This window comes from Rosa chinensis, chromosome 2, assembly GCF_002994745.2.
Source record: "Rosa chinensis cultivar Old Blush chromosome 2, RchiOBHm-V2, whole genome shotgun sequence".
Classification (NCBI taxonomy): Eukaryota; Viridiplantae; Streptophyta; class Magnoliopsida; order Rosales; family Rosaceae; genus Rosa; species Rosa chinensis.
The window spans coordinates 50,653,140-50,668,340 of NC_037089.1; the positions used below are offsets into that span (position 1 = coordinate 50,653,140).

General features: G+C 35.8%; 2 protein-coding genes across 13 annotated transcripts; both read right to left on the bottom strand.

Moving 5' to 3' along the window:
• Window positions 1-3,735: 3,735 nt before the first annotated feature.
• Window positions 3,736-6,988, bottom strand: LOC112185997. Of its 6 annotated transcripts, none has more exons than XM_024324350.2 (9): window positions 6,802-6,988; window positions 5,843-5,881; window positions 5,554-5,748; window positions 5,262-5,456; window positions 4,969-5,163; window positions 4,676-4,870; window positions 4,383-4,577; window positions 4,114-4,290; window positions 3,736-4,022 (listed from the first exon to the last, which is right to left on the bottom strand). In XM_024324350.2, the coding sequence occupies exons 1-9, from the start codon at window positions 6,938-6,940 to the stop codon at window positions 3,997-3,999; spliced, it is 1,356 nt and encodes a 451-aa protein (XP_024180118.1). In that variant the 5' UTR covers window positions 6,941-6,988; the 3' UTR covers window positions 3,736-3,996. The 6 variants fall into 6 exon arrangements, with proteins under 6 accessions (XP_024180118.1, XP_024180119.1, XP_024180117.1 ...); XM_024324351.2 differs by having other exon boundaries at window positions 3,736-4,016; window positions 5,843-5,884; window positions 6,802-6,987; XM_024324349.2 differs by having other exon boundaries at window positions 5,843-5,884; window positions 6,802-6,987.
• A 2,602-nt stretch (window positions 6,989-9,590) lies between these two features.
• On the bottom strand, window positions 9,591-13,702 carry LOC121051776. Of its 7 annotated transcripts, none has more exons than XM_040515033.1 (6): window positions 13,486-13,702; window positions 12,793-12,966; window positions 11,991-12,146; window positions 10,427-10,466; window positions 9,889-9,995; window positions 9,591-9,689 (listed from the first exon to the last, which is right to left on the bottom strand). In XM_040515033.1, exons 1-5 carry the CDS (start codon window positions 13,522-13,524, stop codon window positions 9,949-9,951), a joined length of 456 nt encoding a protein of 151 aa, XP_040370967.1. In that variant the 5' UTR covers window positions 13,525-13,702; the 3' UTR covers window positions 9,591-9,689; window positions 9,889-9,948. The 7 variants fall into 7 exon arrangements, 6 of the variants coding, with proteins under 6 accessions (XP_040370967.1, XP_040370966.1, XP_040370965.1 ...); XM_040515032.1 differs by having other exon boundaries at window positions 12,793-13,137; XM_040515031.1 differs by having other exon boundaries at window positions 12,793-13,155.
• Window positions 13,703-15,201: the final 1,499 nt, after the last annotated feature.

Here is a 15,201-nt window from a genome sequence, read left to right on the forward strand (position 1 = left end):
CCAAACAAACTGAAAGTAGTGCAAAGCTTAGACATGTTGATGAATCACCTACCACACACACACATGAGTCATGTCCTTGTTACAGATTATACATCCAACAAATTTTAAGTTCATATGAAGCAGTCACCACCATCGTCAGATAGTTTGTTTGTTTCCATAGCACTATATATCACGTTGATTCATGTAGGCATATGCATGTGTGTGTGTGTGTGTGTGTGTGTGTGTGTGTGTGTAGTGATTCTCTGCTAAGGATCTCCACATATATTAAAATATGCATATTTTCTTGATAGACTCATTTTTCAATCGCATATCCACATCTCGACTGTTCAGTTTTTAGGTTCTAATGTATAAATCAATTCTCCAAATTTTCAGCCAAATTGATGATCGTTGAGATATCAAACTAGATTAAATCAATGAGCAAACTGAATCTATCTAATTTGAACCATTCATGTTTATAATTGCAAATCATAGTTATAAATGCCTTAACAATTATCAATTTGGCTGAAAATTTGCAAAAATGATCTACACATTAGGACCTAAAAATTGAATGGTCAAGATATGGATATGCGATTAAAAAGTGAATCTATCAAGGAAATCTGCATATTTTAATGTAAGATCCTTGACCCAAAGCACCAAAATGAGCAAAGATTATCCCACTTACCCCAGCTACAGATTTTTATTCCCATTTACCCTGTTTAAAGTAAAATGACAATTTTGCCCTTGATTTAATTAATTGATTACATGCAGTCCTCTCTCTCTCTCTCTCTCTCTCTCTCTCTCTCTCTCTCTCTCTCTCTCTCTCTCTCTCTCATATCCTCTATTCTCCGATCTGCACACTTCTTTCTCTCTCTGTACGTACAGATCGCCGGGACCTGCTCTTCATCTGAGTCGGAGCATCGTTGGAAGTAAGATGGAGCTTAGATGGAATACAACTGCTTTAGAGTAAAAATTGTTGCAGTGCTCTATAATTGGGCAGGCTTAGCTCCTCCGTCGATATCACTTCATAGAGATCGACGGAGGGAATCAAAATTTGAGCTCAAAGATTTTCCAACGGAGATCACGATGAGTTTGAATTTTGAATTGGTGAGGAAGCTGGAGTCGGGGCTTGGGGTTTCGTTCCGAGGCTCAGTGATTGACACAACGACGGGTATTGGTGGTGCTGTGGTGGAGATCTGGGTTTGAGTTCTTCCTTGAAGTTGTTCGATTCCTCGCTCCGGTGATCTGGTTACCATTGAGGACATGGGTACCCAGATCATTTTCTGGGTGCCCAAAACATATTTTTTTTTTCTTTTTTTAAGTAACCGGACAGAAGAAAAGAAAAGAAAAAGTTTTGAATGTCTATTGGGGGGCAATAGATGTCAATTGGAGGGCAATAGACGTTTAAAAGATGTAATCTCCTTTTTATGTAATCAAAGTTTTATTTGTCTAAATTTTAGGAGATTAGTTCTTATTCTGGAGACTGAAAGTCCTATTGAGGGGCAATAGACCTCTATTGGGGGGCAATACATAGCTGATAGTCGTCTATTGGGAGGCAATAGAGGTCTATTAGGAGCAAAAAACCTTTTCAGGTGAGATTTTCATAAAATTCAGGTGGGCGGCAGCTGATAACTGGAATCAGGCAAAAGTTGGCCTGATTCTGGCAGCCAGTGACCAGGCTTCGGCGAAGTCTTCTATGGTTTATCTCTCTCTCTCTCTCTCTCTCTCTCTCTCTCTCTCTCTCTCTCTCTCTCTCTCTCTCTCTCTCTATAAGTAACAAAGGGGTGAGGGTAAAATGGTTTTAAAAAAAAAATAAAAAACAAAAAAAATCTTAATAGAATGTATTAGGGAAGACCTCCTTAGAGTGTTTTCGGTAAGAGGGAATTAAAAAAACTTAATAGGGTAAGTGGGAAAAAAATCTCTAGAAATAGGGTAAATTGATAAAAGCCCTTTAATATATGTGGAGGTCCTTAGTAGAGAAGCATTATGTGTGTGTCCACACACACACACACACACACAGAGGACCCTTCTAGTGAGGGATCCTTTTTTTTGTTCTTTTTTAGGGATAGGACCCTTCTACTGAGGGATCCTTTTTTTTGGTCTTTTTTAGGGATAGGGCATTAGACCAACTTTTCGGTCATATTTTGATATATCAACCGTTCAATTTTTAGGTCATAATGTGTAGATCACCTCTGTAAATTTTCAGCCAAATTGATTATCGTTAAAGCATTCAAAACTGCAATTTGCAAATATATGTATGAATGGTTCAGGTTGGACAGATTCGGTTTGTCCATTGATTTAATCTAGTTCGATATCTTAACAATCACTGATTTGACTAAAAATTTGCAAAGGTGATCTACACATTAGGACCTAAAAACTTAACGGTTGAGAATGCAAAATGTAATCGAAAAGTTGGTCTAATGCCTTATCCCTAGAAAAGACCAAAAAAAGAATCTCTTAATGGATAGAAAAATTTCACAAATGGTCACTCAACTATGACTCATTCGACACTTTGGTCACTCAACTATTACACTGTTAATCACCTTAGTCACTTTGTTAATATTTTCATTACAAAAAATTATTTGCTACAATATTAATGATATTTTCATCCAACCAATTGTGAAAAATTGAGAAATATGTATTAGGATGATTGGGAGAAGTGATTAAAGTGAAAAAAAAAAAAAAACTCCTTAGGTGACTAAAGTGATTGACAGTGTAATAGTTGAGTGACTAAAGTGATATATTTGAAACTTCAGTGACCAAAGTGTCGAATGAGTCATAGTTGAGTGACCATTTGTGGAATTCTCCCTAATGGATATATATATATATATATATATATATATGGCTCTTATAATGAGGGATCCCTTTTTTTGGTCTTTTATAGAGATAGGCATTATACCAACTTTTCGATCATATTTTCACATCTTAACCGTTCAGTTTTTAGGTCCTAATGTATAGATCACTTCTGCAAATTTTCAGCCAATTTGATGATCGTTAAGGCATCCAAAACTGCAATTTACCATTATAAACACGAACGGTTCCGGTTCGACAGATTCGGTCCGTTCGTGTAAATTGCAGTTTTGGATATCTTAACGATCACCAATTTGGCTGAAAATTTGCAGAAGTGATCTATACATTAGGACCTAAAAACTGAACGGTTAAGATGTGAAAATATGATCGAAAAGTTGGTATAATGCCTATCCCTATAAAAGACCAAAAAAAGGGATCCCTTAGTGGAAGCCCTATATATATATATATATATATATATATATATATATATATATATATTAGGTCCAGATCAGTCGGGTCAGAATTTTCACCGCTCTTGACATCATGTCAAATGATGGTAATATGGATAACGTTTTTCTTTATAAGACAATGATGTATGTTTGGTGAATATGCTACAAAAAATAAGGACTAATTAATGTATAGTACTCAAAAGTGACAAATTTGTCCCGGTTCTATCGATTAGCCTTTCAAAGAAATAATGTAAAGGGGTTTCAGCATCACATATTACCGGTAATAATTGAGAATTAGCCTGAGCTTTTTCCATCAGAGTTCAGTGTTATTTGTAATTTTGTATCATCTCTGTAAACGTCTCAATTATTAATAGTTTTCCCTTAATAATGATGTGGGTATTTTAGTGATGTATATACATTGTTTTCTTATCAAAATAGGTTTTTTTTTATTATATTTTTTTATATATTCTTAAAATAATGCTAGAAACAGCTCACAATGACCTTGTAAAAGACTAGTATGTAATGCTAAAGCTCGTAAACTTTATTTCATTACAAGCTAATTAGTCAATCGAAACTGACAACCAGCGTACAACAGAAGACCGCTTACATGCATATAGGCATAGCAAGCTTATTCTATAGAGAAACTTAAGTCTTAACACACGTACACCATTAAGACAACTCAAAGGAACTCTAGGCATCAACAGGAGTAAATCAAACAAATTATAGCCCTTTTATTCATCGTTGAAGTCAACCATTCAGGGAAGAACAGCTAGCAGCTAAGCTAGATTGGGAGGGCTATGCCTGCATCTCCAGTAACAAAAAAGAAACAAGTAACTGTAATTAGCAGCTATATAATCAAATTTAATTAAGCACGTGTTAAAATAATTAAGATTGTTACCCGATTTCTGAATTGATGGATTCATGCCACAATAGCAATATGCCGCCTCAATCGGATAAACTCTAGTGCAGATTACACACTCATCACATTTTTCGATGCATTCCGGATATGGAAGAAAGCTTCCTTCCAATTTTGCAACTGGTTTGGACACCAAGTCCAATTCCTTATGCAATTTTTCTGCATACATGCGCATTTTAGTAACAAATAAAGAAATTTTGTATGGTGATGAAGTCAGTAATAATTACTATTGATTCATATTAGTTAATTACCGGCCGCTTTAGTGGTTGATAATTTGCTTGATCCAACACAAATGCACTGTGATAGTTCAGGTGGCCAAATAAGTGTGCAAGCACATGTATAGTTGCAGGTTTCCTGGCATTCTGAATATGGAATTGTGTCTGCTTTCACTTTGCTGCTACTCGGTTTCTCTTCTTGGACTACAGCAGCTGGCTTAAGCAAATTTTCTACATATGTATATGCACATTTTAGTAACACATAAAGAAACTTAGTATGGTTGACGAAGACAGAAATTAATGACTATTGATTCATATAAGTTAATTACTGGCCGCTTTAGTGGTTGATAATTTGCTTGATCCAGCACAAATGCACTGTGATAGTTCAGGTGGCCAAATAAGTGTGCAAACACATGTATAGTTGCAGTTTTCCTGGCATTCTGAATATGGAATTGTATCTGCTTTCACTTTGCTGCTACTCGGTTTCTCTTCTTGGACTACAGCAACTGGCTTAAGCAAATTTTCTACATATGTATATGCACATTTTAGTAACACATAAAGAAATTTAGTATGGTTGACGAAGACAGAAATTAATGACTATTGATTCATATTAGTTCATTACCGGCCGCTTTAGTGGTTGATAATTTGCTTGATCCAACACAAATGCACTGTGATAGTTCAGGTGGCCAAATAAGTGTGCAAGCACATGTATAGTTGCAGGTTTCCTGGCATTCTGAATATGGAATTGTGTCTGCTTTCACTTTGCTGCTACTCGGTTTCTCTTCTTGGACTACAGCAGCTGGCTTAAGCAAATTTTCTACATATGTATATGCACAGTTTAGTAACACATAAAGAAACTTAGTATGGTTGACGAAGACAGAAATTAATGACTATTGATTCATATTAGTTAATTACCGGCCGCTTTAGTGGTTGATAATTTGCTTGATCCAGCACAAATGCACTGTGATAGTTCAGGTGGCCAAATAAGTGTGCAAACACATGTATACTCGCAGCTTTCCTGGCATTCTGAATATGGAATTGTATCTGCTTTCACTATGCTGCTACTCGGTTTCTCTTCTTGGACTACAGCAGCTGGCTTAAGCAAATTTTCTGCATATGTATTTGCGCATTTTAGGAACAGATAACGAAATTTAGTATGGTTGATGAAGTCAGTAATAATTACTATTGATTCATATTAGTTAATTACCGGCCGCATTAGTGGTTGATAATTTGCTTGATCCAGCACAGATGCACTGTGATAGTTCAGGTGGCCAAATAAGTGTGCAAACACATGTATAGTTGCAGTTTTCCTGGCATTCTGAATATGGAATTGTATCTGCTTTTACTTTGCTGCTACTCGGTTTCTCTTCTTGGACTACAGCTGCTGCCTTCATCAATTTTTCTGCATATATGCGCATTTTAGTAACACAAAAAGAAATTTAGTATGATTGATGAAGACAGAAATTAATGACTATTGATTCATATTAGTAAATTACCGGCCTCTTTAGTGGTTGCTGATTTGAACATCTCTGCTTCTTCTGCACCCAACAAAATGGTTTACTAATACAAGTAATCAGTAAATCAATAAAATTTGTATATTTTCTCAATTTACAAGTGTCATAAATCTTAAGCATGGCAAAACTTATTTCTTTTTCTTTATTTTTTTTTTCTATTAATCATCCCCATTTAATCGGATGTCCCCAAATGTTGGTAATGTCTAGTATATTGGTTCACCGGTTCTTCTCTTCGTCAATTCTGATTTGAGACACTTCTCTTTTCTTAATTTTTTCGGCAAAAAAATTGTTGGAATTAATTACCGAGCACTTTCTGTACGTTCCATATGAAATACACTTACGTACGCATACAGGTACCGGCCATTTCAATTACATGTCAGAGGCAGGGGTCCATTCAAATAGTTAGTCCTCATTGATTTGATGCATGCTTTTGCCGCATCTATATATGTGGATATATAATTATAGTACTTATATTTTTTCAGATGAATTATATACAATAGTACCATATGTCAACTTGACGTACAACTACAACAACAATATTGATGGAAAACAACGGGCAAACACACTCTGCAAGCTCAGGTGGACGCTTGTCACAGACCCAACTGGCACAAATAAAAGTGTGATAAAGTAATATAGAGTGTACGTTTAAAATTAATTGACAATGGATAGAATGACTCAAATTCTTATAAATTCATAGACAATGTACTATTTTCTCATGTGGGATGTATATATTTTCAACAGGCTGCACGCTAGATATGGAATTTTCCTCCTTGTAATTGAACAATAACGTGAGTATAAGTTAATCAATTACAATAGTATTGTATGTCTATTCTGATATAATATAACATGTAGAAATATAGACAAACAATAATATAAACATGTAAATCTTGGACTTGAACTAATTAATTTATATAGCAAGCTAATTTGGTACAAGAAATTACCATAATTGGGATCTGGTTGGCTCTTGGAGGTAAGCAGCTGGTGGCCAAATAGATCTAAGCGAGCATGAGTATTTGTTGCTGCCAAAGCCATGGCAAGCAACATTAAGAAACTCACTTTCAACATATTTCTGAAACTCATTAGTATTCTCTCACTCAACTCGATCTAAACTCAGTGTTTGAGAAATGAAGAGGCCAGTGAGGGCTATTTATAGCTAAAAAATTGTACCGACATCTTCTTGATGATAAAAATATTTACTACTAATTATAATGGAAACGTGTTTCTTCTGGCGAGATCCATTGTTCAATCAAGGGAGATCCATGAGTCCATAATAACGTGGACCACGGATCTACGTTTTGGCAGCATGCATTGTAGATAAATCGGAGTCATGCATGGATTTAGCTTATTAGCGATAAGATAAGTGGGCCAATATATATTACTCGCAATTATGCACCCTTTGTGGCAAATGATTGAAGAAGAAGACTTAACCTTTACCCCTTTGATGAGTTTTTACAACCTAATGCTTTGTTTTGGTCTTTCTTGATTTCTCTCGTTGATCTTGGGTACTCGTTTAATTATTTGTAAACCCAGTAAATCTTACTATTGTTAGTGAATTTAGAGCGTGTTCCCCCCTACTTATAAGCTCTGGCTTTCCACCCACGTCGATTTGTTGCAGTGATGGTTTCATCTTGATAAATAATTAAATCATCAAATACAATCATTGAGTTACATAAACGACGATAAACTAGACAGCTTCTCCCTATCCTATTTTTCACGAACAAACGCAAAAGCTAACCGCATCCATTGATACCAAATGTCTAGGTGGCAAGTATTTGAACCTCGCAGAGGAGGAGGGAGGAAAATGATTGCGGCATCAAAGAGCTAGCTAGAACAGTATGTACTAGGTGAGTCGGTGACTGTTTTATCAGGAAGTTTGTTTGTTTTCGGGGCATTAATCATGCCCACCCCACCAACCCACTTTCATGCATGCATGCATTACTCTTTAGTTCTGGAATAGTCGGGTCAGGTGCCACTTGATACTGATTGACGTCAACTAATATCCAAGGCAATAATGTGCTATATATATACACAAAAAAAGTCTAATGAACGCGTAGTATCAAACTATTTTATCAATTGGCCTTTCAATTAGAGTAAGGAACAATGAATAGTAGCACACGTTTTAAATTGTTCTCACTTTTATTATGCCAGTCAATTGACGCGCACGCTCACTAAATTATTATCATTTTTAGGATACTAGTATTGATCCTTTACTTATTTTTATTTATAAAAATTAATTTTGCAATTTTTTCTTAATAATTTTTCTTCAAGTAATTACTTTTTCTTTCTTTTGTTTAATTTACAAACTGCAATTGCAATTGTAAAAATTTTAACCAACGTTACAGTTGCACTTTTATTTTTTATTTTGACTTTTGTTTTTGTTTTTGATATTTTATAAGTTACCAGCTGGTCCTTAATAAAATTCCATTCCCATTCTATTACCCTTGCGGCAGTAACTGATCACCAGACCACCCTTAATCCCATCCATCTTCATCTATCAGCCACACTACCACCACAACCATTCTCTCTCTCCATACCAACACCTCCCCACACCCATTTTTCGTTCTATTTTCTCTTCTTTTCACTCACACGCATCTATTCTAATTCTCATCCATTTGAAGGAAATTCAAGGAAAAACACTTCAAGTATAAGAAGCTTAATCACCACTTGGGTAAAAGAGAGAAATTAAAATTGAGTATATATATGTTGCAGTATATCCTTTATGCATTAAATGTATATGTAGGGTTTTAATTAATTTTGGGTATTATGAGTAGTTTGAAAATTTAATCATTCATCACAAAGTTAGCTTAATTAATAGAGACTAGAGGTATTATGGGTATTATGAGGAGACCGCAGGCAAAGTGGGAGTACCTCCCTCAGGGCAGACTTAAAATTAATGTTGATGGTGCTTAGAGTTGATTGTGGGATTGGAGGCATTGGAGTCACTACAAAAAAAAATTGCAATGACCATGGCGCAATGCAGTCGCAAAAGAGCATTGGCGACGGCTCTGCGACGGCAATGCTTCCGACGCCGTTGGTGGCGTCGCCAATGTTATTTGCCACGGCAATTCCCCGTTGCAAGACTATTAGCGACGGCAAACGTTTGCCGTAGCAAGAATTTTGCGACGGAAAAATGCCGTCGCAAATACCAATGGCGACGCCACCAACCGCTACTGAAGTTTTTTGCCGTCGCCAAAAGTCATTCGCAAAAAAATTATTTAAGAATAATAAAAAAATCGGCATGCAAATGCATACCGATTTTTTTTTTTTTTTAATGAATGAAAACTATACAAAAAGGAATGAAGCTTATATAAAAGGAAGTGTTACACTTTAATTTTCCTCATAAATGTTACAAAATGAATATTGAAGCTCTTACCAAAATTTACAAGATCAATAATTAAGCTTTACAAGTTAGTTATTTTCCTCTACTTCAAGATGAACTTTGCAGGGATCTTCCTCGATCTACTTCTTGTACCAATTACTCTAGTGTTGTTGCAAGCCTCATATAACAGAAAGTCAGAAATCTTCAACCATTCATTAAAGAAACAAAAAGCTGGAAAATTAATGGGAGATGTACACATGACATAGATATTGTTCAGACCAGTACATACAATTAATATTTCACTTGAACTCTTAATTACTTTTTGACATTTTGAGTCAGCAAGTGTGCTAAATCCAAGTCTTTCTACGATTAAAGCTAGAGTAGTTGATTTGAAGAATGCTAAATCCATAGTTCCATACTTACCTCGCAATATGTCTGAATTTCCATTCATTATATATCATGAAGATCCCTTCCAATTAGTTCCTGAATAGGGGGCTGCTGCGAGTAATCCTGAAGGAACACGAAAAATTATTCAATTCATATGCACTAGGAATAGTAAATTATGCAACTGCATCAACGTAGACCAACTGTTTTTAAAATGGCATAGTCGAACTGCAGCGTCACTATAGTATCAATTGCAAACCAAATACAATTGATAAGTTCCATAGTTACAGACTAGAAATAAATAAAAGTATCTTCTGAACATTACCGGAATCGTACTTGAGGTGATATGTTCCCCTACTTGGTTTGTTACTTCATGCCCCTCCTCTCAAATTTCTCCATAACAATGTTGCCTTAACGCCAAAAGTACTGCTCCTGTATGTTTACGCAGGTAAAAATTTAATCAAAATCAACTTAAGCACCCAATTGCATAATATAAATGTGAAACAGATTCCAACTTCGCAGTGGCTAATCTAACCATTATTATATATTTACCATATAGCAAAAATCGATAGCAAAAGAAAATTGATAAACAATATACATAAGAGCTTGTAAATCAAAAAGGAAAATATCGAATAACAAAAATAAGAGGTTTCTTCCTAGCTTTTGGGTGTGTGAACGTATGGCTGCCAAACAGATAGAAAAGCCAAACAGCACTGATTTCTAATGGGTATAATATACACAATTAGTCAAACTATATACTGCACATAATTGCATATACACGACCCTTCAGGCATGAGCATGGAGAAAAAGGAACCAATCAAATCAATGAATCAACACAAACATTATTGATGAAGAAAAATTACCAGCTAGGGAATCCTTGCGCTCCAACCAAATAGTAGCCAACTGCAAGACAACCATAATAAATAGAAATCAGAAAAATTGTTAGCAGAGTAGAGATATATCCATTAAAGAAAAAATTAAAATGAACAACAATTAGAGTGAAAAGACATCCTTAAGGTTGAATCTAAGAGTGCAAATCTTTGTTTTTTTGGCATCGATTCAGCACAGTAAAGCAATTGTAAACCATCGAGACATGAAATTTCAATTCTTTGCTCATCCGATTAATGTCTTCCGTACTTTGAAACTTTTATACCCAGAATCATAGTAAAAGTGATGAGTAATTGTGAATAAAGATATTAGTATACAGCATCCAAACCCAGAAGCTGATGAGATGGGAATATGGAAGTCATCAAGCTTCTCTCGCGGCCGTAGAATAGATATACGAGATGACGGATATCTAAGAGATGAGATATTCAAAGTCCTACTGAGAGAGAGAAACAGAGGGATAGTCAAGTACTGTTCTTAATTAGAATTCGTAAACTAGCATGAACAATTGAGCTAACTATCAATTGTGAAATGGTAAATTTTGAGAAACAACCAAATCAGCCACACCAGTATATAGCAAAGATCAAAATACCAAACTCTTTATACTACCTCAGATTTCAAACTTAACCAAAGTATTAGCAGTTTGTGAATATATACTGGATATTAGGTATGGAGAGATCACTTCAAAAGAACTTTTCTTTTTAGGAGGCACAAATGTATCTACTAAAATGTAATTTAAATTCCAATATTGCAATGGTAGAAACCTATGAAACTTGACAAAATTACCTAAACAAACAAAAGACTACCAATGAAAATAATACCAACTCCATTAGTTCCTAAGATTCAATCAGAAATCTATTAGCCAAGACCGAATTTTCATCAGAGGAAGATCTGAAGCAAGAAGAAGTGATTCTAGGATATGTGTCTCCTCATGGATCTCCAAAAAATTCACAGGCAGGAAAAATAAAAGCTCTCAAAAATCCCAACAGGCCTCCACACTAAGCAAGGAACATTAAAGACAAAAACATAAAAAACCAATCATTGACATCACTTACCAAGTATTAACTGTGATTTTTTACTGTCAATATTTTAGAAGTGTAATTGAGGTGAAAATAACCGTATAAAAAAATTAATGTGAAAATAACTAGCTTAAAACAATAGCAGGTTGTAAATTAATGCTTCCTCCCGTACAGTAATCAACCAAAGTTACTACATTGTTGATTAAAGATTCAAATTATATTGCAAGACTAGTACATAGCAGAAACTAAGAAAATTATTCCAAAAAGAATAATTATCCTTTATGGCTCATTGTTTTCCATGGTCATCTGATTTCAACAAATGGGGTACCAAGATAATTAGATAATGCATGACAGCATGAGTAACACATGTAAGACATTTACCAAACACTGGGGGAGAGAAAGACAAGATCATCATGCACTGAACCAGTATGGCATAGATGATGAGTATTCATTATTGAAATGGTAACAATAGGAATGCACTATTTAGTAGAAAAGACAAACAATTACTGCATCACTTTCTTACATGTCCACCAAACTCTGTTGTTATCCATGTAGGCCTTGGTTTCACATTGAACTGCTTCCAGCACCACTCTTGAAAAGAGGAGAAATTATAATCATATGTTTGAAACATGCTTCTATCTCGGCTACTAGACATTGGCATAACCATTTCTGTGCAAGCCTGTAGGAAAGAAAAGATGGTTTTATGAATGACGATCAAGACCTTCTACAGAGGAAAGATAAAATATTGAAGAGTAACAGCAGAATGAATTACAGGATTACCATGGCCTAACACACTTCATTTAAGTGATGTTTTAGAAAGATAAAATATTGAAGAGTAAAAATAGAAAGCAAGCTCAAGCATACCAACAGCCCAAAGAAATGACAAAGTGGGTAGTGTGTGTTCTACTATGTTGACAGAGTTAAGTGCAATGAGAAGTGAAGTGAAGGTTCCCAGAAATCATGTGCGCTATAGATCCGTTATTCATTGGGTATCCATAAACTATCATTGTACATTGATTCCTCATGCAGTTGACTAATTAAATTCAACTTTTAGTTTGGCAAATTGTAAGAGATATAATGTACAGTGATTGTCACCAGATCGACACAAACTCTTAAACCATCCAATAAACCTGGACTACTGAATTTGAAGAACAAAAGATTTGTGAAAAAATACAAATTTATAGCAGATGCTATAGTATATTTTAAGTGAAATAACCTATAAATAAGAATGCAAAATTATACCACCTATATCTACCTAATGTAATAGATAAAGCATGATTGTTCACAAAACATGAAACAGAAATCTTGGGAGGTGAATTGCATACCAAAACAGGAAATCCGACAACGATAGCTCCAACAACACTAACTACAATAGCCAGAGCAGTGAAAACCAAGGAGCTGAAGGCATCAGAAATCATACCTAGCGCATAGGCACCAGCTCCAGCTGCACCTCCAAGCATTGTAGTAGTCACCGAAAGGTAATTCAAAGGCGGAGGCACCTGAATGTATCTCCCAAAAGAATGGAAAACAACTCTACTCTCCAAACAGATTACAACAACCACCAAAGCAACAGCGCCATTCATTACAACAACAACCACCAGGCCATTATTTGCTTACATTCCAGTGTCAAAAGAAACCCAAATTCAAGCATAGTGAGGAACCCTTTTCTTCTATAATGGATATGCATACTCAAAAATGAAATCCAGTCAATCAAGTAGTTCAACACATATATACCATTCTTTACAAGCAACCAAAAGTCACTAGAAGAAAGAAATTTTCCAACTTTCATAAGCAAAACAATGTCTTGGCTGAACCTAAAACACCATTTCAATTCAAACCAAAAACAAAAGGATTTGACATGCAGCGAAAAGAGGGAAATTGGTCATCAAGTTTGCAACTTTTATACTTATTTCTACATTCTAGTAGATCATAACTGAAAACCTCAAAGATAAAATTGAACACCAGTAATAACAAGAAGCCCAAAACAGAAACCAAGCCAAAAGAGATTGAGAACTAACCAAGATGCGAACTTTCCGAGAACAGAGAAGAGAACGCATCCGAGTTCAATCAAAATTCCTCATGAATTCCGCTCGGACAGAACGAATCTCTCACGAATGACCCAGCCATTAAATTGGACGCATCTGAGTTGAATCGGATTCAAAGAGAGAGGAAGAGGAACGACTGAAGAGAAAACCAAATTGAAATAACGAAAAAGAATAATCCCTGGATTTAGACCAACACAGTGGCCACCAAGTTCTGCGATGTTATTTGTTGGGTTAGATCCAGAACAAAGAGGAAGAGAAAGAGGGTTGCGGTAGAGATCGAACAGAGATTGAGGGAAATAGGCTAGGGCTTTTTAATTAGAAAATAGATTTAATAAGAGAATTGGGCTCGTAGCTGTTCTCTCATGCGACGGCATTGTAGACGCAGTCGCCAAGTATGGAAAGTTTGCGACTGCAAACGTTCGCCGAAGAAAAATAGGCTACTTTTGGCTACCCCATTGCCACGGCGTAGTAATTCAGTCGCAAGTTTTGCGACGGCGTAACTTTGCCGAACCGAATAGTCAATTTTTAGCGACGGCAAAAGGATGCCGACGCCAACTGGGGTAGCGGTTGCAATTATTTTTTGTAGTGAGTGTGGTCAGGGATGATTCGGCACGGGTATTGCAGCTATGGCAATGCCTTTTTTACATGCACACTAGGTTACCAATATGGAGGTCGAGGCGTGTAGAGCTGGTCTTCTTCTTGGTATACACCAAGGTTGGACAAAAATTGACATCGAAAGCGACTCTGCCCTTCTGATTGCTGTACTCAATAGTGAGGAGGAGAATTTCTCAGAGGTAAGCCAAGTTCTAGATGATTTTAAAGATTACTTTTCTGCTTTTCAATCTTGTAGGATTCATCATATCTACCGCGAAGCAAATGATGTTGCACATAGGCTTGCCCACCTTACTAGCATTAATGGATTGGATGACTTATTGTTAGAGGAGACTCCTGCTACTATTCATGATGTTCTCTATAAGGATTATATTAATTGTTTTCATGTAGCACGGGGTTCAGGTTTTTTATGTCCCCCCATTGCAAAATAGTATTATAATAAATAGAACCGGGCGTGGGGCTGAGCCTCCCAGCTAGGCTGGGTTCCAAATCTCATTCAAAAAAAAAAAAAAAAAGACTAGAGGTTATATGGCTTCGGAATGGCCGGGTTCATAACATGCCCATCACTTTAAAAGTGGATGTTTACAACAATAAGATTGTTCTTTTGGAAATGCGCTCACAGGGGAAATGATAAAGAAAGTTTTGACTCTTTACACTACTAGAAAAATCATCCATCAGTCCATCACACACGGATTCTTAGTACTCCACTAGAAATCTATGTGAATACGTCAATACACACGGTACAATGACGAAATATATATTTGCACATATTACTAGTGTTGCTAATACTACTTACACGTAGAATTGTCTATCCGTGTGAATGTATTTAGTGGGTCCCACTGGTAGTTTATATGTATACGATGTCCATAAGTAATTTTCAGGGAATCCTCATGCTTCCATTATATTTTTACCATTTTTTATTGAATAGTTATTCTGATCGAGCATGATTTTCACTCTTAGAGCAAATGCACCCATGAACCAAGGACAATTGCTAATTTGCCAACCAAATTGATACAACCAATTCGTTATTTATCCAAAATTGGCAATTACCTGCAGCTTACACAATACACCAATGAA

Excerpts from the sequence above, each read along its gene's own strand:
- LOC121051776 (XM_040515032.1), bottom strand. The coding sequence starts at position 13,050 with ATGAATGGCGCTGTTGCTTTGGTGGTTGTTGTAATCTGTTTGGAGAGT. Across the intron at positions 12,147-12,792 it reads TTGTCGGATTTCCTGTTTTG|GCTTGCACAGAAATGGTTAT; the intron begins GTATGCAATTCA and ends TCTTTCCTACAG. Across the intron at positions 10,467-11,990 it reads CAACAGAGTTTGGTGGACAT|TTGGCTACTATTTGGTTGGA; the intron begins GTAAGAAAGTGA and ends GTTGTCTTGCAG.
- LOC112185997 (XM_024324349.2), bottom strand. The coding sequence starts at position 6,940 with ATGAGTTTCAGAAATATGTTGAAAGTGAGTTTCTTAATGTTGCTTGCC. Across the intron at positions 5,457-5,553 it reads ATCAACCACTAATGCGGCCG|AAAATTTGCTTAAGCCAGCT; the intron begins GTAATTAACTAA and ends ATACATATGCAG. Across the intron at positions 4,291-4,382 it reads ATCAACCACTAAAGCGGCCG|AAAAATTGCATAAGGAATTG; the intron begins GTAATTAACTAA and ends GCATGTATGCAG.